Source organism: Ambystoma mexicanum, chromosome 12 (assembly GCF_040938575.1).
Source record: "Ambystoma mexicanum isolate Mex_15411 chromosome 12, UKY_AmexF1_1, whole genome shotgun sequence".
NCBI classification, from domain to species: Eukaryota; Metazoa; Chordata; class Amphibia; order Caudata; family Ambystomatidae; genus Ambystoma; species Ambystoma mexicanum.
In genome coordinates, this window is record NC_090936.1 from 268629695 (window position 1) to 268656135 (window position 26441).

The following is a 26441-nucleotide window of genomic DNA, read 5'->3' on the forward strand; positions in this document are numbered from 1 at the left end:
ATCTCAGCCTCGGTCCTCCTGGTTTTCGACGGTTTCTGGATTGGAAGATATGCAGGTTCGCTCCTCCATCTGGGAACTCGTTGGAAACCGCAGCAAGGCAGATTTTTCTCTCGGTCATCTGCCTTCTCTTCAGAATCAAGCGGTCTCTCTGCTTAGAAGTCAGCTAAATGATGATGTTCGTTGCTCGCACAAGAGCCCGTTGGGAGGGCGCATTGCATCCCACTGGGGTGTGGCAGACATCAGAGGATCGGTGGACCTTGTCCGTTGCTCAGGCGGGCTTACGCTTGCCCCTTGCCAGCTTACCCCACCCATCAATCCTCCCTTCCAGCAGTTGAGTACGCCCTCCCTCAGAGCCGAAGTCCAGAAGCTTCTGGATCTCAAGGCGTTGGAACCCGTTCCCTTGGGGGAGCGAGGGTAGGGCTTCTACTCCAGTCTGTTCAGTGCCCAAACCCAACCAGGCTGATCTGTGCACCATTCTAGACCTTTCCCAGTTCAACTTTTCTCTTCCCCCAAGAGAACTTCAAGATGATCACGCCGGGTCAGATAGTCATCTTTACAGAAGGGCGATTGGCTCAGCGTGGTGGACCTTCAGGATGAGTATATGCATATCCTCATTTGGAGTCTGCATCGGAAATACCTGCGGTTTTCCATGGGGCAGGAGTATTTCCAGTTTAGTGTGCTCCCGTTTGGTCTCAGCTCGGTACTGCACGTCTTTACGAAGATGTCGGTAATCGCAGCTTTTCTTCGGCTACAGGGTATCTAAGTGTATCCGTATTTGGACGACTGGCTGCTGCGCATCCACTGAAAGCCTCGAGCAACCATCAGTATCTCCTACAGCTCCTGTTCCACCTTGGGCTGTCTGTGAACTGGCGGAAATCCTCCATGACTCTCTCTCTCAGGACTTGATTTTTTGTTGGAACACTATCAATTGCACAGTGTACCTGACTGCGGATAGAATGGCGGATCTGTTGGCCACGTGTCCGGTGTTTATGCAGTCGGAGAGCATGTCGGCCTGGTGTTCCAGAGGCTTCTGTGGCTCATGGCTTTGTGCGTGCTGGCTCTTCCTCTTGCTTGCCTCAACTTGAGGCGGACGCAGATGGCTCTTCGGAGCCCCTGGCTTCAAGCAGTGGATCCAGATTCCAAAATGATACTGGTTTCCTCTTTCATGAGGACGGACCTCTTGTGGTCGTCTCTCAGCAATCTGACGATGGGTGCCCCTTTCCAGGACCGTTGCCCACTATTGGCTCACAGTAGATTCCTCCCTTCTGAGTTGGGGTGCGACGTTGGATCATCTCCAGGTTTTCCATCTTTGGTCGACAAGGACAGACCGCTTCATATAAATTACCTGGAGCTCCTGGCGACCTTCCTGGCACTGAAAGCATTCAAACCAGGTATTGTCAACAAGGTGGTCCGTGTCTGCACGGACAATGCAGTGTCCATGTTTTATATCAACAAGCAGGGGGGGTACCAGGTCTCCTCCTCTTGTGGATCTTGCCATTCAGCTTGGTATCTGGCTGGTAGCAGTTCACGTCCCGTGCCAGCTGCAGATGAATGTCACTGCAGATGCTCTCAGCCGGCCGGTGATCCTCCTGGATATTTTTCGCTCTTGGGGCACTCCAGAAGTGGACCTCTTTGTGACATCGACGAACAGGAAGCTTCCTTTGTGTGCCTCCAGGAATGGGATGGGAGCCTGCTCTCTGCGAGTTGCTCTCAAAATTCCATGGCACAACGTGAGGGCCTACGCTTTTCCGCCCCTTCCTCTGATCCATCGGGCGCTTTGCAAGCTAAGAAACAGTGAATTGCTCTCTTGTGTTCATAGCCCCTTGGTGGCCGGCCAGGTTTTGGTTTTCGGAGCATCAGAATCTATTGGTTTGTCCGCCGCTCAAGCTTCCGCTGGTTTCCGGTCTGCTTCACCAGAGCGATCAGCAGTTGTGGCACCCCTCCCCACAATCGTTCAGCTTGGCGGCCTGGTGCCTGAGTTCAGATCTCTAGAGCGTTTCAATTTGTCCGCGGATAACATGCGTATTATTCAGGCGGCCAGGAAACCTTCGACAAGATCTCAGTACAGGAGTAAATGGTTACAGTTCTGCCACTAGTGTTTAGTTAGGCAGCTGGACCCCAGCGAGGCCACTATCGACATAGTCCTGTCTTTTGTCTCACATCTGGCAGAATCTGGCGTTCATGTCTTGTCTTGCAGGACTTATTTGTCGGCTGTCGCTGCTTTCCTGTCCACTGACCAGTGCCCTTTTTCACTCACAAATCCACTTTACTGGCCTATTGCATCTTTACCCTCCTGTTTGCAACCTGCATCCAAGGTGGGATCTGAATGTGGTCCTTATGGCCTTGTGTCATAATCCCTTTGCGCCCATGGCGAATGTCGATTTTAAGTTCCTTTCGTGGAAAGTGTCCTTTTTGATTACTGTGACTTCGGCAAGGCGTGCAAGTGAGCTTCAGGCCTTGTCGGTAGAGCATCTATTCCTTACTTTTCATAAGGATAAGTTTGTCCTGCGGACTAATCCCTCTTTTCTTCCGAAGGTGGTCTCTGATTTTCATTTGAATCAATTTCATTGCATGTCTTTCTAGACCCAGCCTCAGAGGCTGAATGGGTTCTACACTGCCTGGACGTTAGAAGAGCCCTTAAGTTCTATCTGGACAGAACATCGGAGCTTAGGAACGCTTTACAGCTTTTTGTGACCTTCAGAAATCCACAGGGAAAGCCTGCCTCGAAAGCAACCATCTCATGATGGATTGCTGCCTGTATTTCTGAGCCGTATACCATTCATGGTCTTCGGGCCCCAAAGGGAATTCATGCTCATCTTGTGCGGGGCAAGGTGGCTGCTGTTGCCTTCCAAAAATAGGTTCCCTGGGAGACCATCGCGAAAGCGGCTGAATCCCCATCGGCTTTTTGTAAACATTACTGCCTGGACCTCAGCTGATGCTCATTTCGGTCAAGGTGTGCTTAGGGACCTGTTTCAATAAGGAGTTTCCATCCACCCGTAATTTATGTGAGGAGTGTTTGGGGAATCTCCCATAAGTATGGAGGAAAGGGAACGGGACGTAGGAGTATAATAAAGTTACTCACCGTTGTGACTACCTTACTCCTAGTCCATAGTCCCCTTTCCTCCATACGCCTGCCATCCCCTCTAATAAGTTTCCTCTGTTATTACTTAAAGGTCTCAGACCTGGCGATAGAAAAGGACTGATGGGCAATGCGCTGGGCGGAGCTAAGGAGGGCGTGATGACGGCCACGTGCGGTACCCTGCATAAAGAGGACACATTTTTGAAAAATGTGATGCTTTTTTTACAAAAGTGTTCCGGTTCCGTCCCACAGGACAGAATGTCCCATAAGTATGGAGGAAAGGGGACTATGGACAAGGAATAAAGTAGTCACTACGGTGAGTAACTTTATTAAAAGTTACCGGGTGACTGTCATTGAGGGACAGGGTTTCCTTTTACAGTTCCAGGGTTTACATTTACTTCTGTTGGTTTCTTTCATTTTTAATTTCTTGAAGTGACACAAGACTACATTCCAGAATCCAGTTGAGTAATGAAGGCCCAGTGCTGGGAAATAGATTGCTTGATGACCAGGAGTCCTCTGGTAATCTTATCCTTCAACCCCCTCCCCCTCCCCCCTCTCCATCCATAGGGCATAGATCTCACCTCTGGGGTTAGCTTTTAATGCTCTGCAATATCTAGTACCCTAATTCAGTTTTTACTAAAACTGTTACACGACAGGTTAAACTGTTAAAGTAATGTTTTTTTCTTTTTTCATCTAACCATAACAACTTTGGTTTTTCCCTGTTTTTGTGCATTTCAGCTGCAGCACTCGGAACATCGCCATATTCTACTGCAACTGTACAACTCAAAGGTAAACATAATTTCTATTTTTTTCTGTGCATCTAAATAAACCGTTCTGTTTTAAAATGATTGATCTGCTGTGGTTTGACTGTCTGAAGCCCTGTGAAATGTTTGTGTACATTGGTAAAAGGTCTTGTCTTGATTTATTGCAAAAGGGTTAACTTGCAGAACAAAGATAACTTGGGCGAAGGTATGTCATCTTCTAGAGCAAGAAATTATACATAAATGACCTACAGACTAATTTGTTTCTTTGCATGCACACTGAAGTATAGTGTTGTAATTGCTCTGGGGTATTTAGATCCTACTTGTAGCGTAGTAGAGCCTGGTTAGCTTGTTAGAAAGAGCTACTTGTGTCTCCTGATGCCAACCTGCGACATTAGCACATGTTCCCAAACAGTGAAGGTGCAATAGGACAAATATAGAAGACATTAAAAGCACCATAATGGATGTTGACTTATAATATCGGTGTTACATTTGCGGCACTGAATGCAACAAGCACCTTATTGCCTAAAGTTAAACCCTGCTTGTTGGAGATGCCCAATATCCAGTAGCTAGTTTTCACTCCAGCTCATCAAAATCTTTATTTTGATTCCCGGAAAATGTTTAAGACCAACTGATTCCTCTTTACTATCCCATGTCAGTTTATATTTTAAGCTTGCTCTGCTTTTAATCCTTGAAGATCTACCACAGACCCCTTCTGGCGTCTGTTAGAGGAGATTTCCTAGAGTCCCACCTGGAGGTAACACTTTAGTAAACTATCCCAGTGGTTTGTACATCCTCCAACTCTTAGTATCAGTTTGTACTACTGCTGGAACCTTGGTAGAGTGGCAGAGCAGTAAAGGCCTATTTTAAGAGGAAGATGTGAGCTGTAGGTAAGTACACTAAACCCGGTTAAATATGCACTGCAATGAAACACTTGCACATATAGTTCATATTAAAGTATATATTTTATTTACACCAGAGGCATCCTTAAATACCTCTATTTTTTTCTTTTTTTATGTTTTATTGGTTAAACAGATTAAACCTTTTACATTTCTCCATCTTCAATTACATCATATCAAGTAAATGTCCATTGTCTATTGATATGCAATGATCTTTCCAATGCCAGTTTTAAGCGAGGGGGTGCTGTGGGTCCGCTTTGATTTTCTCACTCTTCATGTCTTTCTTCCTCCAGACCCAATTTTAGAGCATCTAATGTTCTGCCAACCTTTTCAACTGTCAATCTCTTCCAATATTCCTCCTCCGTCACAGAGGAGATGTTGATGGTATAGCTTCCCATAGCTACCTGACGTTTCGATGCCAAGGACGGGCAGGCTAGCATCACATGTCTAATGGATTCTTGATGTTTTGTTTTTACAGAACCTACAATACGCTTTTGATTTTTCCATTCACTTTCTTCTCCATTTTACCTCTCGAGTTCTGCATCTCAGCAGCAGGTCTATGTAGTGGCTTGATGGGAATTTCATTAGGTACGGTGGGGGCCTGTTTTAAAGCTTTTCGTTGCCAGATGATATGGCACTGGTTTCTTGTCAGTCGCCCGTGTTTCCTCCCAGTCCTTTTCTTGGATGGTTCTTTTGGCCATATCTGGATTAAATTTCAAGGTATCTTCAGAGATGCCGAGCTGTCACAAGATATCCCTAAATTTCTTTTTCCGATGTTGGAATATCATGTCTCCATTTATTATCCCTGTCTGTGCTAGTATTTCGAAAGGTTGAGATGGTTTATCAAGGATACACTTTCTGTAAAGAGATTAAAGTTTTCCACAGCACATTTGATACCACGGATTGGACCCTTGATTCCATTCTTATGAGCTCAATCGGCAGCGAATTCGGGAGGCGTAAGATCTTCTGCCAAAAGTAAGACTCACACAGATTCCAAACTTCTCAGCGCAGGGCTAGCAGGGCCTCCGCTCCATAAGTAATTATGGCCACCACCTTTTGTTTATAAAAAGTTGTTATGGGCGTCAGAGAACTTTCCGTACGTTTGGTGTATAAGTAGCCCTTGGTTGGTCAAGGTAGTTGGCTTTTCCCGGATCAATGCGTAGTGCATTTTCATTACAGTTTTTATTTATCCTTATCCCAAGATATAATGTTGTTTCCACCACCTCCAGTTTTTCCTTCTGTAGCGACCAGTCGTGATGTTTCCCTGCCGGTTTTTTTCCTCGACAGGACCTCATTATTAGTACCATGGACTTCTTGATGTTTATTTTCATGTCATTTTCTTTTAGGCACTTGTTAAAGGCCTCGATCAGTTGCTGAAGTCCTATGGGCGTTTGGTCGGCAAATACAGCATCATCCGCATACAACATCCACGGCACTTCAGTCCCATTAACCTTTGGGGGAAAGGCACGGGTCTGGGCTTGCATGTTCTCATCTACCATGTATATGACAAATAGAAAGGGAGCTAAGGTGCATCCCTGTTTAATTCCACTGGAGGTTTCGATCTTTCTAGATAGCCCTCCATTGGCTGTAGTTTGGATCTGTATTATGGTGCCAGTGTACAAGGTTTGGATAGCTTCTAGAAGATCTACTGGGCATTTTGTGCCACAAGCGCTCCCGGTTTATCCCGTCGAACGCCTGTTCGAGATCAATAAAGGTTAAGTAGGTAGGTTTTTTTTCCTTCCAGGGCCTTTGCTTTCATCAGATTGACCAGGACCAGATTTAAGGCAGTTCCTACTCCGCTGATGAAAGCTGTTTGTCTCTCGTCCAGGATTTTCACCTGTGTCGCCCATCTTTTCAAGTCCCTTAATAGGATGGACGCAAATAGTTTGCCAATTGAATCCAGCAACGCTATCTGCCTGTAATTTCTGGGGTTTCCTCGGTCCCCTTTTTTATAGATAGGCATGATGTATGCCTCTGTCCACGAAGAGGGAATTTGCCTTGCTTGTTTTATTTGTTGGAACAATGCATATATTAAGTCCGACCAGTCTTCGCAGCTATCTTTAAGCATCTTGTTCGAGATGCCATCTGGGCCCACTGCCCTGAAGGCGCTAAGTTTTTTCATCAACATTACGATGTCATCTCTGACAAATTCCAGAGCCCACGGAGTTTCATCGGACATCTTATCTGGAGCCTTATTCTTGTTTTTCCCATCATACAATAGGGTATAATGGTTAAACCAATTTGCCTCCGAGACTTGGTTTACACCTATTGCAGATTGGTTAAGGTCTCTGTTGTTAATTATGTCCCACGTGCTTCTTGCGTTGTTTGTTGATACTGCAACTAGCATTTTCTCTGCATCTCTTTGTGCTCTCAGAAAGCGAGTGGAGCGTAGCCAGTTTTTGTATGTTTGCCGACACTTCCTCTGTAGATCATATATTTTTCATCAGATAGCCTTTTTTATACGTGCAAGATCAGCTCTGTATTGTTTCCTTCTGGCCACTAAAAGTTAATCATAAGCATGTTTCTTTTCAATTATTTTCACTTTGTTAGGATTGTACTTGACCTCAAAGGCTTCAAGCAGCCATTTATATTCAACCACATCTTCCCCGTTCCCAATGGCCTCGTTATAGTGTCGCACCAGCTTCAGTATTGCCTGTTTTTTAAGCCTCAATCGATTTCCTCCCCAGGACACCTCTGTTTCCATCATTCTTTTTCTCCCTGGAATTGATCTAGTTTTCCAGGCGAGTTCCGTTTCCAGTAGGTTATGGTCACTGTTTGCTTGATTCTTTATTGTGAATAAATGTATCCATGCAAGAGTAATACCTCCTGCGAAGCAATAATCCAGACAACCTCCTGATTTTCCACAGTTCCATGTATTCGCACCAATCGGGTCTCCTCTCGGGTAGCTAGTTCGCATCCTCATGTCACGGATTCGCATTTCCTCCATCCATTTTTGTTCTTTCCCTACTAGAAGTTCTGTCGTTTTGATTTTACCCTCCTTGTCCAGCAGTTTAATGTTTAAGTCCCCGTTAAGGGTTATCAACTGATCTTTTTCCTCCGTCATTGATTTATCGATGGCATTCATAATTACTTTTAGGTAGCCCTCCAGCTTCGGCGTATTTTCGCTCCAATAGGTGTTGATCAATAGCATCTTTACTGGTTCTTCTTTCTCCTTGGATTTGAATGTTATTTTCAATGTTTGCATGTAGGGGCTTGGGATGTAGTGTTCCAGCACTTGTAGGGGGCTATCCAATTTCTTTAGAATCATAAGCCCTGCAAATGGTCTCCCTTTTGCTCCCTTTCTGGCCGGGTTTATATACACTTCATATCCCTCACATACTGGTGGCTCACGCAGCCAGGATTCCTGAATAGAGATGAGGTCATATTTGCCCAAGAAGCTATTGTCTTTAGAAAACAGATGTTTAAAACCTCTGGTGTTCCATGAGGCACAGTAGACAGGTCTTTGGAACTCCTCCAATCTATTGTTTCTTTGTGTTTAAAGTGCTAGCCATCCATGTCCAGTCATTGCACTTCTTTTTCACTTAATTCAGGTTTATTTTACCCTTCCTCAGGTTCCCTGAATGATCCACAGTAAACCTCAGGGTTGTCAATTTCTTTGCACTTTTTTTTTATTGTGGAAAAGTTTTCCGTTCGTATTTTTGGGTCTTCTTTGTATCATCTACTGGGATTGGTCTGGTTTTTTCACTACACTCCTTGTCGATGACTTTTTCCATGTTATATATTTTCATCACCTCCTTGTGTTACTTGTGTTCCTTTTCTTCCTTCCCTGCCTGAAACCGGTATGAATGCAGTGTGTTCTGTTGAATGGCTTGGTACTTGTCCCAATACACATAACTTGTTGTGAGTATCTGGAGAGAAGTGAATGGCCTGAATGCACCATGTGCCTGATTGGCTGCCTGCCTGCCTGAATGCCCTTAGTCGTGATTGGATGCTTGAGTGTGACCCAGCGGAATGAATGGGAGATCAACAGTATACCTGGGGACCTCTCACTCCTAGGAATCGTGTTCCGAAGCTGAAGTCCACTACGACGACTAACTGGAGTAACTGAAGCTTGACCTTGAAGCCCTGCTGGACGAGAAGAATTGCTGTTCTCCTTCACAATCTGAAAGCTGCCGTGTCTAAAAGGACTGACCCAGAGAGGACCTGGTAAGGCGCCCTCTTCCCGAGCTACGAGGGACCATCATGCACCAGCTTATCTTTGCCTAAGCTCCGTGGTAGACCGACCTTCGAAAGGCTGCCGACCCGAGACGGGGACTGCCGCGGAATCACAAAGTGAAGTGCCCGGACTGTTGTCCGACACTGTCGATGACCGCCGTTGCCGACTGGAGCCGCCGGGCTCCTGTTCGCCTAAGAACTTAATTGATCCAAGGATGCTCTCGTCTGCATCGATGCCGCTGTATCCTGCTGGAGAAGGCCTGACCGTCTATGCGCCGAGGAGCATCCACCGGTGGGTTTCCTGCCACCCACAGACGCTGATGACGATTCGACGCCCTTGGTGGGCCACAGTTCTTCAAACTCTTTGCGGTCCAGAACTATCGACACTGAGGTGCTCTGCATGCCTCTTCCTTGCAGGACGCTTACGCTTCCCCGTCAAAGAGCACCACTAGGAACGACGCGGCCACTTCACCGTCGTAGCTCGACCTATTCTCCGTCAGACGTTCGACCCCGTGAATACCCCACGATGAACGCTACACCGACAAGGTACTTTGTGTTTCCAGAACTATTGGAAAGTCTAGTGTGAACAATATATGGACTGGGCTTGTGATACATCTTTGCTTTACAGGTTGCCCAGGTTGGGGGGTGAGGGGGATCTCCACACAGAACTGTCTAGTCGTACGGGGCCAGCATTCTGCCAATTGTTCAACCATCTTGCTTTCCTTCCTCTCCCTACTGTTGGTTTCCTCTTTATTTTGATCTGTCTCATTCTGACCGTATGCACTTTAATGAGATCTGATAACGTTAGTGTTACCACTTTAGAACTGTATATATTTACCATTGTTGATTTTCGGAGTACAAAGTGAGTTATCGTGATATTGTATATACCTTTGAATATTTAGTTAAAGACTGTGTTTTAACCGATAGTGTATGGACATTTCTTTGTGGGTGCTTGGGGACTACACTGTACTTAAGAACCAGCCCCCATCACCTCCCGAGAAGCTAGGCCTTGTTTGCTCGACCATAGCTACCAAATAGAGAATCTTGGCTGGGGTCCTTTGTGCCTCTCCTCGACCATATAGAGAGCGGAAGTACAGACACCCCCCACCAGCGTCTTCAGAGTCCTGTAGGGCTTTTTCCTAACTGGCCTAGCTCAGTCAAGTACCAAGGACCTGCATTTTCCCATAAGGCCTCCGAGGTGGTAGATCTGCCTGGGGTTTGACTAAGGAGTACCTTTGCACTGTTGAGTCCATCAATGGGTATCTTAGGTTCCTCCCCTGATGTGCTTTCAATCACATTACCCACTGGACAGTCATTTGTTCCCTTTATTGAGCAGGGCATTTCTGGATTTTGGCATCCGGCTTGCTCACCTTCCCTCTTATCAAGGAGGTGTTGCCCTCTACGGGTGGAGTCAAGAGTCATTTTCCTCGCTTGCTCTAGATTTTTCACTCAGATCTGTCTAGGGCTTTATCAAGAGACTCGCACTGTTCCAATCTTGTTTGACCCAAACAGCTTTCGGGCTGTTTAAAGAGGATGGAGCAATCTGTCAGGCCATTTTCCCCTGAATTGCAATCATCTTGATCTCCCGAGCTCACATGGTCCAGACGAACTTCAGCCGACTGGGTTATGCCAGGGTCCAGGGGTGGTTGGCTTGTACTCTCCGCTAGGGTTGGAATGGTGCAGGCATTATGGGGATCAAGGAGCTTAGGGGAAGGATAAGATTTGTCCTCAGTTTCCAGAGGCAGCAATGGATTCTCTGCAAGTGTCTTATCAGCCCCCACCGAGAGGCTCTTACGCTGCTTAGTACTAAAAGGTAAGTGTGTCTGTTTTAACATGGGGGTGTGGAAATCCTTTTGCGTCATTCTAAGTGAATGGTCAGGGTTTCCCCCGACTTCTGGGAGGGAGGTAAATCGTTCTTACCTGAAGGCGGGTTCTCGGACCCGCTGGCGGCATTTCCGCTGGAGCCGACTTCATTTCGTCGTGCAGCTCCTCTTTAAGCTTCCCTTTTTGTTGAATTCAGCTGCCCTCAGCTGGCAGGTTAGTTGGCTGGCAAAGCCCCAGCAAGTAGCCAAACGGCACAACAGCAGGTAGTTCCTCAGTGTCACGCCCTTTGCTTGCACGGGCTTGGCGTCGCAAGGGTTCCTGGGGCAGTGTTTTATGGGCAAATACCTCCTAATGTTTACACAAGAACACTTCAGAATACTTAAGACTACACTTCAAAGGAAACTTCTTAGTTTGTGATTATTCGCAGTTGCATTTGTTGCAACTTTAGAAAGTGCAAAGACAATGCTATTGTTTTATCATTAATTACGAACACTCGTGGTTCTTAGCAAAAATACAGTAAGACATTTACTCTGCATACGCATATAAGCAAGTGACTTTAGGGAAGGATAATGGGTAGTTAGGATAACACTAGCACTGTTCAAGGGTCTAGAGATGGTTTCACCGAACAGCTAGTCTTTTAAGTCCAAAAACGCAACCCTACCTAAAGGCAGTTTGGAGAGGGTGCAAAGTCAGCAGAATTTTGAAGAGTACCTGTGGATTTCTTCAAGCCTATAGTCTTTAAGCAGCAAGTTAACAACTAACGGTGGAGACCCTGTTAAGGACTCGATAAGGGGACACAAGCAACAGCTTGGGTCTGAGGTAAGTGGAGGGTACCCTGGACACCTCTGGGTGCACTCCAATGTTCAATCGACTTCTCGGATCAAGGTAACAATGCCTTTTTCCCCACAGTACCTTAGAATTGAAGCCAACATTGTGGCTGGATTCTCTCCGATGTGGTAGTGCTGGACCCAACCTCCGGATTGCTTGGTCTGATGATGGAAGCCAGGACAATGGACGGCATTGCTCAGTGTTAAGCAGAATCCTGTGCAGTTCCCTTTTCGAGCACTACAGAAGATTAACACTACAGGTATATGCAAGAAATCCCCTTTGGTATCAGTCTGTACCACAAAGATTTAGTTGGTAGCTGTGGCTGAGCAGTCAGACTTATCTCAAGAGGAGATGAGCAGTATTCAGGGTTTACACAATGGGACTACCATACTATGCAACAAGGAAACACTGACCAAAGCTTTGTATCAAAAAGAATATATATATTTATTACACTCTTAAGTTCACACACAAATCACTATCATTAAAGTAAGTTAAAACAGTCAAGAAAGGTATACACAACTCCCTATTTAAATTGTAGACAAGTTTGAGCCAGAGTGAAAACTGAGCAAAACGGCACAGTGTAAACTAAGCAGAAATGGCACTCTAACCATTTCTTCAGAGGGAGGGAAAGGACAAGTCATACAGGGTTAGACTCCTAAACACACCAGCAACACTTCCCAACCGGATTGTGAAAAAGTTAGGCAAGATAGTACTTTAGCATTAGCAATACTTTGGTGAAAACTGAGCAACATGGCACTTCAGCAATATAGAAAGGGGAAGGAAGGGTGGTTATAAGCGTTTAGGTGCACCAACACATTTCTTAGTGAAAAGCAATCTAGAGAAGGCAGTTGTAACAGATTTAGCCAGAGTCAATAGGCATGTGCCAGAGTCATTGGTACAAGGCAAAGTGTCCAGGATCAATCAGTTCTAGTAGCTGCAGTCAAGTCTTTGTTTAACAAGTTGAAGAGGCGGTTGCAGATGTAAAAAGATAATGTTAGGCTAAACGGGCGGCCAACCCAGAAAGTAAGTAAAGGATTTAAAACACCTTTAGCAGTACCTAACGAAACGGGAGGAATGGTGGAACAATGTACCTTGAAAAGTGGAAGAGGCTCCTGCGGTGCTGTAGTTCCTGGCAGTTACTGCAGTTTGGGAGATCCAGCAGAGGAAGAGGGCCTCTCTTCGTGGAGGAAGGTTCGAGTTACTTGACTGCCCAGGGATGAAGCCAGCCGCAGTGATGCCAAGACGAATAAAAGGTACTCTCCTTTAATTCGCGGTCGTGGTGGACGGGTGCCTGGCTATCCGGTCTCCTAGTGCTTGGCACTGGCGATTCGACCAAGGCAGGTCCTGGAAGGCATTTGATGAACTGGTTGGCCCCACCAGCTCAAGGGAAGAAGACTCTTGCAGGTGAAGATCTTCTCAAGTCGTTGGAGAAAAGTGACGAGGATCTGCAGCAGGGTTTCACCGGTGGTTTATTCGTTGCAGATGTCTTCAGCTTCTCTCCTCTTCGGGTTTCATGGTTCCAGAGGCGACATCTTGTCCTCCATTTTCTGCAGCACCAACAAAGGATGTGATTTGTCCAGTCAATCTTCTTCGCTTCTTACAGTCCCACACTCTGCTGACGGGGTCTGGGCGAGTTGGATCAGATGTATGGATTGTCCTTAAGGGCTCAGCAAAGATTAGGATGAGTTTGGTCTCTCCGCGACTATGCTCTAAGAATGGGCAGCAGGTCTCCTGGTATTGGAGTTTCTTGGCTCTGGAAACTCACTGGTCCTCGGGAGATGGCTCAAAACAAGGTTAGTCTTGGGGCTAGTTGTTCCAACCACTCGAGGAGGAAGAGGCCTCTTTGGAGTTCCTCTGTCCGTCAGAAAACGGGGTCAGGACAGCACTGGTCGCTTTGGTGTTACAAAGGGTCTTCTTCAGTAACTTCAGCTTGCAGTGTTCAACTTGCGTTACACTCCAGAAGCCTCACAGTTCCAGCACACACTCCTCTGCAATCTCTCTCAGCAATTTACAGAAGGTGGCGTTTGGCTGTCAATCAGGACAGCCAGACTCTCCAGTGGGAGCTGGTCCTATTCAGGCACTCTGGCAGTCAAAGGACAGGGGGGAGGAAACTACTCCCCAACTTCCTACCTGCCCAAACACTCTGGAGCCTAGATGGGGACACCCACAGGTTCCCACTAAAGGCAAAACATACACACAGGCCTCTTCCTCCCAGAAGGGCTAAAAAAGAACCATGCTAGTAATGGCGAGAAAAGAAGGGAGCCCCTGAGTTGATACTCGGGGTCTCCTATTGTGCACCACGCGGTAGAAAAATCGCACAATATTAGGTAGGTCACTTCGACTGCCACCAGCCATAACTAGGTGATGGTCTGTGACTTAAGTCACAGGAGCAGAGAGAAGGGGGATACTAAGTATCCCTTTGACAATCCACAGAAAGTGGTGCATGCCTGACTGTCCCTTTCTGCAAAATCCTGAGCGAAATTGCAGAGGACCTGTGTGCTGGAACTGTATAAAAGGTGAGGCTTCTGGAGTGTAAAGCAAGTCGCCCACTGGAAGCTGAAGTAACCAAAGAATACCAGAGACGCCTGCAGACCCTTTGCTACACCTTGAAGTGACCACTGCTGTCCTGACCCCGTTTTCTATGCGACAGAGGAGCTCCAAAGGGGGGGGGGAGACTCCTTCTCCAGCATCGGATCTTTCATGGATTCACATGCTGTGAATATTCCCTGTCAGGCTGGGAAACCCTGGTAACTTTGACTTAGTAGTTTTCCTATAGAAAAAACATTGACCCCTTGAGTGTCCCATAGTAATTGTGGGTACTTTAGGCAGCACCAATGGGACGTTAGCTCTGCCCCAGCAGCTTCCCCTCAGATTCCAACCATCTTCCAAGCTGTTGGAAATTTCTTGCCTTTCTCTCCTGAGAGAAAATTACATTTATTTTTTTCCTTCACATTTCGTCTTTTGGCTCTTCCGACAGCGAATTACATCGATTTCCAGTTACACCATGGAATCTTCAGGACCGAAGCAGTCCTTATTTCAGCCATGTGAAACCTGTGGCCTAAAGAATATTTACGAGGGAGACAGGCACTCAGAGTGCCTTTACTGTCTGTACCTGAACCATTCGGTGGATGGCTGCGACATCTTCCAAGTGTTCTCACAGAAGACCCTCAAGGACACAAACCGACTTCTTATCTGCTGGCTCAATGAAGGGGTCTGTCCGGCGTTCGAGGTTGGCTCGTCACGGATTGGAGAACAACCACTCCCTCTGACGGAGGTTTCCACCAAGACAGAGGTCTAGATCCAAGGAGCCGGTGGCAAAAAAAAGCAGACGACCAGTGAGGCCAAATTGTCTTCGTGCCACGATATCCAGTGGTGAGAAGTCTCATGCAGGCTCTAAACACTGTTCCAAAAGTGCTTTGTCGCCATCAGACAAAACACGAGAAAAGGACTTGCACCCATCTTCCAAATCTGCAGACTCATCCCGGAAATCTCCTTTGGCAGACAAACAGCAAACCGGCTACGACATCCTCCTCAACCTCGCCGTTTAAGAAATCTGCCTCGAGCAGCAAAAGACACCACTCGTCTGAATCACAGATCTTCCTCTTGCCACGAGTCGTCAACGCACCAGTCAACGACCAAATAGCCATCAAAGCCACTGTCAACACCATCGACTAAGTCAGCGATCGCTTTTACGTCTCCAGTCGACCACCTAGTCGACGACCACTCGGACGACACAAAAAAATCACCGGCTGCAAAGCTGATGCCTCAGTTGACCACCAGGCTGGAAGCCTCAGAATAAGAAGGCAATGTATTGTCCCCTACAGGTACATTTAAAAACCCCATCTGCGAACACCATGCTGCAAGACGGCCTCCCAGGGAAATTCACCAACTGAATAACCAGTTGTTATGCCAGAAGACATTCTGCAGAATTAGATCACGTCGAATTTTGAAACCCCGCCATATGAATGCCAGAGGGTGTTTGAATGGGATCGCGAAGGACCATCTGAGGCTCCCATTCAGGAATATGCTGCACACCTTCTCTACCTTAGACATCAGCAGGAATAGGAGGTATGGAAACACAATACCCCCTTATAAATCCTCAATCCCTGGTCTCCATGAAGGTCTTTACCACACTTCAAACTCTACAAGGTCAACTTGCCGCCATACTTCCTCCGACACTCCACCCTTGTGGAGTTTCACATGTTACCCATCCAAGAAGGGAGGCAACCTATTTGTCTCGAGACCCGGGCTCTCGCCTTAGAATGCAACCTCCTCCAAGACCTCAACATACATTGAGTCCTCAAAGGAGGGATTAGGAAGAGAGTGAATTGGTCGACACGGAACAGGGCAAAGATCCTAGAGACACTCCTTCCTCCGCCTCCTCCACTCCAAGGAGAGCTGATACATGGGACACAAATCCAGACCAAGATGCCCACGATGTCAAAAGCATGCCAGGAGTTTGGCCTAATTCCGGAGGAAGAGAAGGATTGTTTCCTCTTCCATCATATGGGGGCAGGGGGAGAGAAAAAAAAGGAAAGCAGTATTTTCCATACCCATACTGCTACATCCTGTCCCCTTTCCTCCATACTGCATGGGCGTCCCTTGCTAGGGACGGGAGACAGAAACTTTTTCACAAGTAAAACCCTCTTCCCCTTTAAATTTAAAGGTGCGCTGGGGCGCGGCCCTGGGAGCATGCCCTCCCTGACTCAGTCCACCAGCGCCACTCAGTCCCCTTTTCTGCATCGACGTGAACAGACCACTTTCATCAACGCTCCTGGGTTTGGCTTCAGCCTTGTAATTCCACATGTTCTTCCCTGGATACTGTCTTCTGGTTTTGGTCTTAATCGGGTACTGTGTCCTCTGGCGCCACGGGCTTGAGAAGGTGTCAAGCGTGCGAAGAGCTCTTGCCTACGTCCGACCCCCACGCTCTTTGCCTCTGCTGCCTTGACCCTGATCACAGCTGAGGGTTGTACTGCGTATGATGCGCTTAGACCTTGCTCACTGCAGAACAGGTTAGGTCGGTGGAGGGAGCGCTTTGAGAAGTCGCCTCCAGAGGACTTGAAGTACTTTGTCAGACACGGGTCAAGGCCCAAGGTAGGGCCACTTTTTACCATCGCACCCCGCAAGAGCAACTATTTCCCGCTCTGGCAGTTTCTTGGGAGGCACAGGTCAGATTCTCGCACCAGGTACTGAGGCTGCTTCAGCTACCGGTCGCCAGGTTGTGGGGTCGCTAGATCCTTCCGGAGATGGTGCTGAGGAACCGCAAGCTTATTTTACCGGGTGTCCACCCGAGGGGCTACACCCTAGTACAGGGCAGATTTGAGGGCGCGTCTGTACCCAACACTACCAGCGATGCAGCTGAGGGAAATACACCCATCAGGCCCCATCCTGAGGTGTAGGGGAGGCCTCAAGCTCCACCGCCAAGAGTCCTGGAGGAGGCCGGGCCCAGCGAGGCCAGCACCACGATGCTGGCACGTGGCATGCAGCGTGACAAAATGGCCGCCGCACCAGATAAAATGGATGCTCATCCAATACTGCCCCCTGGTGCGGAGCAGGTGGGAGAACGAGTTTCAAGGTGGGACTGGTCTTGACCAGTTACATGGTCTACAGGTTATCCTTCAGCTTTGCAGGGCAAATTTACCATGCAACCAGCAAGGCAGAGTATGCACAGGCCCCAGCAGCTGCCCGCTACTACGTCAATACCACCTACTACCCCACCAGCCTTTTAGGACAGGTTTTTGATAAATTCCTCACAACCGTGAGGTCTGCTCAGATGGGGGCCATCCTTCAGGATGTGATCAGGGACATGCTCCCTCCAGTCCCACCACTGGTGCCTATAGTCATTCCTCCAATGGCGTCAGTGCTTCAAACCACTGCACAGCCCCTGCTGCTCACACCGGGTCCTTCGATTCTGGTTCTCCTGCCTCCCACAGTTAAGGCGGTTCCACACCGCCCTCCCCAGCAGCCAAAAGCTCTGGTTCTCACACCGCAGACTTTGGCGCCCAGCACGTTTCCACCTGCACCGGACCAGCTGGACACCTTGGTGAACACCGATGAGGTGGATGACCCCGAGATGCCATCCTCAGGCAAGGCCTTTCACAAACGGCTCTCAGGTTTGGCAGAATATTTGGCTTCTGCAACCAGAGGTTGAACTGAAGGCAGGAGTCCTGGCCGAGGTGCTCACTCTACGCTCCACGGCTAGAATGGGGATCCCGATGAAGGAGGATGTCGCCTCGGCCAAAAAGGGATGGCTGAAACCCCATTCGGCACAGCCTATCAGTCGGTGCCTCAAAGCCACGCAGCTGGAGGGGATCCACTCTTACTGTCTGCGGCATCACCCTACTCCAAGCCTCAGTCGTCCTCGTCTTCTGCGCTTCTAGGCAAGGAGGAGAATATCTTGGAGGCTTATTGAAAGGTCTATTCCAATGGCTCTCTGCACCGTCGTCAATCGAACGCAGACTCCATGCTGGCAGCCGTTAATCGGAGGTTTTGGTGGGAAATAGCTGACTTCTTCCGATGCAGACCCAGGTACGTTTCAAGGCGGAGCTGGCAGAAGCTAAAATGGTGGCCCAGGACATCAGGATATGTTATTTACAATGCACTTAATACCCAGAGGTTTCGAAGTGCCGACCCGGCCATCAAACCCAGGTTGCTCCGTGTCGTCTTGTTTCCAAGGAGAGCATGTTGCCCCTGAGCTATCTTCCCGAGACTCCTCCTCATGGAGTCCACTGTGGTGCACATAGAGAGCTCAGGTTGTGCCATTTGCATTGCCACAGACATGAGAAGGACTGCCTGGCTACAGGCTACCAAGTTCAAAATAGGCGCCTAGGAACGCATATTGGACCTTCCATTCGAGGGGAGCAACCACTTTCATTCTACCACTGATGAGGAGCTAGATGAGCAGAACAGTTCCCAAACTGCAAAGTCCTTCTCTAACCTCACGAAGCCCATGCCCAAGACCTACACCCAGTCACATCAACACTCCAATAAGGGGCGGGCCTTTGGCAGGTTCTGGGACTTCCAGGAACGGAGGCCGAGACAGCCTGATCGTTCTGAGTCAGCACCGGCGCAAGCAGCAGAAGGGGTGTGGGGGGTCAAGGGGTTCTTTCAGTCCCCCTCTTCAGTCCCAGTCTCAGAGGGAAAGAAGGCATGACGCGCCCCTTCGGATCAACGCGTTTCCGGTGCGGAGCAGGCTTTTCCTTCATGCACAAGGTTTGTCTGAGGTACGCGGACCCCTGAATCCTATCCCTAGTGTGTCCGGGTTTACGTCTACCCATTCCTCCCTCTCCTCACACAGATTGGGACAACAACTCTGTTGGTGGAAATGTATTCCCAGTGGGGCTTGGGCTTCTACTCCAGGATTTTCGCCATACAAAAGAAGAACCAGGCTGACCTGAGAGTTGTGTTGGACCTTTCCACCCTGAACCTCTTCCTCCCCCTTCATAAATTCAAGATGGTTACGCCAGTGCTTATTGCAGAGACACTGTGCCGGGTAGACTGGATGTGCTCCCTGCATCTGAAGAACTCGTATCTACACGTCCCAATTTGGCAGTCTCATCGGTCCTTTCTATGGTTCAGGATCATGGGCTTCCATTTCCAATACAATGTTCTACCCTTCAGCTTCAACTCAGCACACAGGGTCTTTACCAGGCTGATGAGTCCAGTGACGGCCCTCCTCAAGGTCACCATGTCTACTTGTACCTGGACGACTGGTTCGTCGGGGCGGGATCCCTGGAGGCGGTTGACCACACTTCCTCTGCCATTATGAACACACTTCACGCACTGGGATTTTCCATCAATCTCAAGAAGTCACAGCTACAGCCTACGCAGAGATTGACTTTGCTGGGCCTCATCTGGGACACAAGCTCTAAGATTTTCCCTTCGGAGGACAAGATCACAGCCATCAAGAGGGCCACAGGTAATTTTCTCAGCAGAGAGGTGTCCTAAGCTTGGTGGTACCAGCACCTCTTGGGTACCATGGTGGCGTTCCTACTGGCAGTAACTCGCACAAGTCTCAAAATGAGGAGATTGCAGTTGCACTACGCAGCCTCATAAAATCAGAAGTTGCACTCCCAAGCGGAACTTGTCAACATTCCCCCCTTCCTCCACCAGGAACTTGTCTGGTGGTCCAGGGACTGCAACTTGCGGACAGTCGGGCTCTTTCGGCAAGCAGCCTTGCAGGCAACCATCACCGCCGATTCCTACTTGGATGGCTGGGGGGGAGGGGCTATCCTGGACAACCACAGCGTCCATGGAATCTGGTTCCTTCAGGAACAGGAGGCCCATATCAATTGGCTTGAGCTGAAGGCTATCTGGCTCGGTCTCAAAGCTTTTCTGCCACTGATCAGTGGCAAGATGATCCTCATTCAAACGGACAACTCCACCAGCATGTATTACATCAACAAGCAGGGTGGCACCAGTTCCCCTCCTCTGTGCAGCTTAGCGGTCGGTATTTGGGAGTGGGCCCTGGAGAACAAAATTTACTTGAGCGCAGTCCACCTCCCGGGAGTGTCCAGCCTGGAGGCGGACAGACTCAGCCGACTGAGAGCAGACAATTAAGAATGGCATTGAACAATCAGGTCCTTCAGGGGATCTTCAGCAGATGGGGGGCATCCTCGGGTGGATGTTTTCACCACCTGGTAAAACAAGAAGTGCCCTCAGTTTGCATCCTGGCAGGGACAGGGCCCAAACTCCCTGGGCGACGCCTTGCAGTTACAGTGGAACGGCATGAACGCATACACATTTCCTCCCACTCCCCTGGCCCACAGGGTGAGTTGCAAGATAACGGAATCACGACACTTCAGCATCATCCTGATGGCTCATTGGTGGCTGGCGAAACCATGTTTCTCGGAGATGCTCAGGCTCTCGGACAGGCCCCACATTCACATTCCATTGGGCCCAGCTCATCTTCTATTGCAGAAATGAGGTGGGGGGTCATCCACCCCGCCTAGCAGAAGTTGGCTGTCGCAGCGTGGTTCCTGAGCAGGTCACACTGAAGCATCTGCGACTGTCGCAGGCTAACCTAGACATCACGCAGGGTGCTAGGAGCCATGCTACTATGAGCCAGTACCAAAGCAAATGGTCTAGGTTTTGCACACTGGCAGGATCAAGAGGTTGACCTGCTCACTTGCACGTTAACCTATGTGCTATCCTTCTCTGCACACCTCGCACACTCGGGAGTGCAAATACACATGCCGTACCTATCTGGCTGTCCTAGGAACCTACTGGAACTCTGAGGACGACGTTTTCTCTTCCTCCAACCCGGTGGTTAAGCGACATCTGGCAGGTCTCACCATGTTCTACCCACCTATCAAGAAACCACACCCTGTGTGGGACCGCAACATAGTGTTCGGCGCACTGGTGCACAAACCTTTTGAACCAATGGCGTTCGCTTCTATCGGACTAGTCCCCATTAAAACGGCTCTCTTGGTGGGTTTTACGTCTGCACGTAGAGTTGGCAAGATCCAGGCATTGGTGGCCTCAGAACCTTGCACTACTTTTCGCAGAGCTAAGGTGGTCCTGAGAAGGCATCCTGCGCTCTTAACTAAAGTAGTCTCTGTGTTCCACTTAAATGAGGAAATAGTGTTACCTACTTTCTTTACGGATCCTAAGGACGCTGCTCAGCGGGTCTTGCACTGTTTAGATGTCAGGCGCGCTCTGAAATTCTATCTGGACATGACCAAGAGCTTTCGCAAGTTGGAGGCTCTTTGTCACCTTCGAGTGGTCAAGGCCAGGTTCAGGCTTCCAAGGCCTCTATAGCCAGGTGGATGATTTTGGCCATCAAGGAGGTCTGAGGGGCAGCACAAACCACTTCCAGCGAGCATACATGCCTACGCTATCAGTGCCAAGGTCACAGTGGTTGCATTCCCGAGTCATGTCCCGCAGCAGGTCATCAGCAGGGCGGCCACGTGGGCCACTACTTCCACCTTCTGCAAGCACTACTGTTTGGAAGCTGGCTCTGTCTGAAGCAGCTTTCGGACAGGCAGGAACTTGTTTTTTTTTTTTTTTTAAAGAGGGTCACCTCTCCACCCTGGGGCTACATTAAGTTGTAATTTCCCATGTAGTATGGAGAAAAGGGGTCTGGACGTAGGAGTAACTATAAGTTACTCAACATAGTAATGACTAAAGTACTCGTAGTCCATACTCCCCTTTCCTCAATGTCACACCTCGCCCCACCCATCTAATAAAACTGGTGTCTTTAGGCAATTGTAATATTGTACACACCTTTGGGGACTGAGGAGTGGCGCTGGTGGGCGGAGTCAGGGGAGCGCAGGCTCCCAGGGGCGCGCACCTCTAAATTTAAAGGGGAAGATGGTTTTTCTGGTGAAAAATTTTCCGTCCCCAGCGAGGGATGCCCATGCAGTATGGAGGAAAGGGGACTATGGACTAGAGTACATTAGTCACTACGGTGAGTAACTTATAATTTTTGGATCACGTCTAGCAGGAGGGCGTCCGTACCATGAAACATCCCTTTCTGATGCTTGTTAATCTGGTCAGAATGACATGCTGTGCATATAGTCCGACATCTAGTGGTAATCGCAGAGTATTGCGTCTTTCTTTTGAGGATCGAAAGGGGGACGTTGACATGGGTGTGCCTGTAACACTATCTCTAACGTGACAAGTAGTGTACCCAAAATCCCTCATGTGTTGATGTCCCTCAGATTATTTCTTTCTGCCCAACTAGTTGGCCTCCTTATGCGGAGCTCGAAAGAGATATATTGCAAGTTGAGACTTCTTTGTCCCACGCCCCATGGTCATCTAGTTTTCGTCTTTCATCTTCGACGGCCACTTCGACCCCTAGTCCAAAGACGTCTGCGGCTTTCGGCAACTGGTGCATCGGTCGACGCCGTTGACCGTGTGGCCTCGGCCCTGCAGCCAGGCCTATACAGTAGGGAGAGTGGGGCCCTGGTGGTTTGATTCTCTGAGAATGCATTTCCTTGTCCCCTCTTTTCCTTTCTGGTCTGGCTGCCGCCCTTTACCTCTGCTATGAAGAGGACTCCATTTAAGATTTGTCCGTCTTGTAACGGAAAATACCCTTGGAAGGACACCCATCGCAAATCCAATAGGTGCTAACCTCGTGACCACGACAAGCGATCCTGTGAATCCTGCAAACTTTTTCGTCCTAAGACGTTAATGGATAGGCGGACGAATCGTTGGGCTGCCCACGTGATACAGGCTGAAAGTGGTCCCTAGTCGGCGCTGTCGCCTAGAGTGACGAGGACTCTAGCGGCAGCCATGGCTCTGATGTGGAGGCCATATACCTTTCAGCGGAACTGGCTGGTTCCCAGTTGCCCGTCCACGGCCCCACCCACACCCATGCGACAGGGGCTCACCCGCACCACCAAAGGATAAACATACAACCCCATAAGCTCCTTCAGATGCGTCGAAGAAGCATCAGATGCCAACAGGCCCGCCGAAAACTTCGGTGCCTACCGATGCTCAGGATCGGCTGCCCTGCCTGCATCTGTCGTCTCGGCATGCGTCAGGGCATTCCACCCCTAAGGGCGTCTCTTCAAAAAAACACATGAGCGCTGACGTGCCCTCAAAGAGCGCATCAGCCTCAAAGGTTTCGGCGGAGCCAAAGATCACAACGCATACAGGTATGTCAAAATCACTCTCAACCATTGCATCTACGCAGGAGTTTCGGCAGCGAACCGACCAAAAAGCACCCCCTCTCATCGAGAGGAGTAATGTGAAGGGTCCCAGCCCCTCTCTAAGGCTTTAGCTGATAAGTCCTTTCCTCCTAGGGACCCTTTTCCTCCCATAAAAGCAAGGCTTTTTGCTTGGAAGGCAGAGTCGACCACTGGACGATGGAATCTGAAGAGAACTTGGAAGAGACACCTGCTGCAACTCCTGGACCGTTGGTTTGCCTGGTGAAGCCCTGCTGCAGTGCTGAAGCTGCAAATGTGCCTCGACTAGAGAAGATTTGCAAAGGAAGACGTTTCCCCTTAGGTTGGTGGGACCAATCGACCCCAAGACGAGCTCATCTGGAAATCCTCTGAGCTGGCTGTACTTCCTCTCTCTGTCAATCTGTTCCTGCAGCAGCAGTGGAACACCAGAATTTAGTGAGTGTCGGACCCGAGCTCCTGGAAGATACTCTGGATCCCAGGAAGCAGGACTGACCAAGCCTGAGCCACTTCAACAGAGTGCTGGACTCCAGATGCGAGGGAAGTCCTTCACTGTATCCAAGAACCGCAGTGATGCTATTTACGAGAGTCGTGAGAAGCTGAAACCGCGAAGTGCCGCTGATCTGAAGTTTGCCCATTGCTGCCGCCGCTCTTCAATTCGTAGTGCAGTAGTCCCCAGACGTCTTCCCTCTTGTCCCCTCGACTGAGGCCCAGGAACAATAGGATCTGCAGACCTACACAGGAACAGAAGCCAGCTGGAACCAATTTCTGCTAACCAAAGGTACTGTAAAACGGAGGGGACTTGCCTCTTGTCGTGTAGACTTGCTAGTTCACAGTTGAGATTTGTCTTGGTTGCTGTTGCAGAGTTGCTGGCAGCTTTGCCCCTACAGTGATTTCATTTTTATACAAGACTTCTAAAAACATTGTGCAAAACTTTTTACCTACCTGTAATCGGTGCTTCAGGTCACCTACACTTTTGCTCAACTAACATTGGCTGTCCGGGCTCCCTGAAATACTCTTACCTCAGACTTTGTGCTTTGCCTTTCCCCCAGGAAAGGGTTAAAAAGTACTTACCTGCTTAAGAATATTCGTTAACCATTTTTTTATTCCCTCATCTTCTCCTTTTGACACTAACCTCAGTATTGCTCTAAATGTACCTGTGATATATTAATGTCCACAGTGTCCAAGTTATTTAAGTCAACTAAGGGTATAGGAAGAATCTGTTTGCCATCCTAAAGGGGTTGTCGGGGGGGGGGGGGGGGGGGGGAAATACTGCCGGGGTCGGCCGGGCCGTCCGCAGACCTCCGGGCAGGGAGGCCCCAACTCCTCCCGTATATCCCAGAAGAGATGGAGTATGAGACACACGCAAGAAGCAAGGTGACTCTGCTGTTTATTAGACAAAAACGGCAGGGATGGGTCAAGGATCGTACGCGTCCGTCCTGACACACAATCGTCGGGCTCGCAGGCCCTTTTTACCTTAGTATGACGCGCTACTTGCGTCACCTTAGAAAGTTAGCAAAAAACCTATCGCCACTCTTAATTGGTTGCTCGAGTGGTAGGGTTAGTATAGCATACGTATAGAGAACAATATTAGTGGACAAGGGTTAGTCAGGTGATATATCTGGGTTGTCCCTACAATTAGATACATGAGAATTGTTACATGAAGACTCCTGATGATTGGTTAATGTTAATGGCGTCAGTGATAAGAGCCCCATGTTCTGATTGGTGCGCCCGCGAGCTTCCCAGCCTGGGACCATCGCTGTTCCCAGCTCTCTGCGTACCTGTCATTTGCAACAATGTTTCACTATGAGTACGTGCAGACAATGTGAGGACTTATTCATGAGCTGGAAGGCCGACTACTCCCACTGTCGCAGATGTCCATTAAGCCTTTTAAGTGTATCTGCCTGTGTCTTGTAACAAGGAATTCAGACGCCTGCTTTCTCCTGGGCTTGGCATCCTGTCAGGTTTGGCTTGGTCACGTGAGGTGGGACCGTGTTTGAGGCAGAATTCTGCACAATTAATATTGTTATTCCACTGTGTGCCTGGTTTGATTTGCAGGTGTGATTTTAACGTTGGTGCGCGGCGTGCGAGGTTGCAACATCGTGCCCTTGATGGTCTGCTTTCGGAATGTGGGTTTGCAACATTGCGACCTTGGCTGTTTGCTTTCGCCAGGCCCATTCTGCAGGATCAGCAACCTGACTCTTGTTCTTTTAACGTCCATGGGAGCTCTTGCTCGCGGCCTACTTAGGCCTGGTGTATAGGTGGAACCGTTTGGTGCACAGGCGCTTTAGGTTATAGTATCATATTGTCTTATGACCAGTATCGTGTCTTCGTTATATTTCTCATTATGGCACCTGGGTTTAGGAGAAGCGTAAGCAAGCTCTTTAGATGAGTTCATGATGCGTCTTGCGTTTCTGCATTTTGAGAGCCTATGTGGAAAATAATAAAGATGCACGTCCGTGAGTATGTCTGTCGCCTACGTAATAGCACTGAGTATATTCTTTGTGTAGATTGGTGCAGGAGTGTCCAGTGTGTATATTTGCACAGGTGTGCTGACCGTTGGCTAGGTCGTCATGGCATCTCTAACGACGTGTAGGTTTTAGTCTAGTTGATCCGTGCCGCAGGTGTCGGCATGGGCAGGGCGGGCTGCTGGGCAGGCAGATGGACACATCCGTATGTTCCTGTACCAGGGCATTTGGTCGTCTGGTAGATGGGCAAACTCTTCTCGTGGCGGGTGCCTGGGCCGTGATCCTTTAGGCCAGGCGCGAGAGGGGAAGGACGGGAGCCTGTTTTTCCATTCTCCCACTTCAGGGTATTTACTGATTTAAAGAAACTGAGTGTATTTTGAAGTATATTTTTGTGTTACTTATATATTGCTCCCTTCTAAAGAAGGCTTATTCAACTGACAAATTAATAATTGTTTAATCAAGAAACCTTAAGTGTAAGTCTTTATTTGGATTCTTGTCACTGTGAATCTCTGTAATAACCCTACAGCTCACATTGACCCCTCTTGAGAGAGGCCTGGCTGCTCAGTCACTCTACCAACTTGTGTAGGACATGCTTATACCAAAGGTCGGGTCAACTATTGCCAAGAGGCTGGTGCAATCTCCCATAGGGTACTGCATACAATTTTGCCTAACATCCCTCCTCGCCTCAACAGAGAAGGCATTGCCCATTGACGACCAGATTGCTTTTAATGCAATCCTGAAAAGGGCTGCAGATCACTTCCAAATTGCCACGAAGAAAG

At 48.7% G+C, this 26441-nt stretch overlaps 1 protein-coding gene across 3 annotated transcripts in view; it reads left to right on the forward strand.

Moving 5' to 3' along the window:
* Positions 1-26441, forward strand: part of AEBP2 (AE binding protein 2) — a 514088-nt gene that overhangs the window by 226677 nt on the left and 260970 nt on the right. For all 3 annotated transcript variants that reach the window (XM_069628416.1, XM_069628415.1, XM_069628417.1), the window contains exon 5: positions 3818-3868. In XM_069628416.1, the coding sequence (XP_069484517.1) occupies positions 3818-3868 (51 nt within the window). The remainder of the gene's footprint in view (positions 1-3817; positions 3869-26441) is intronic.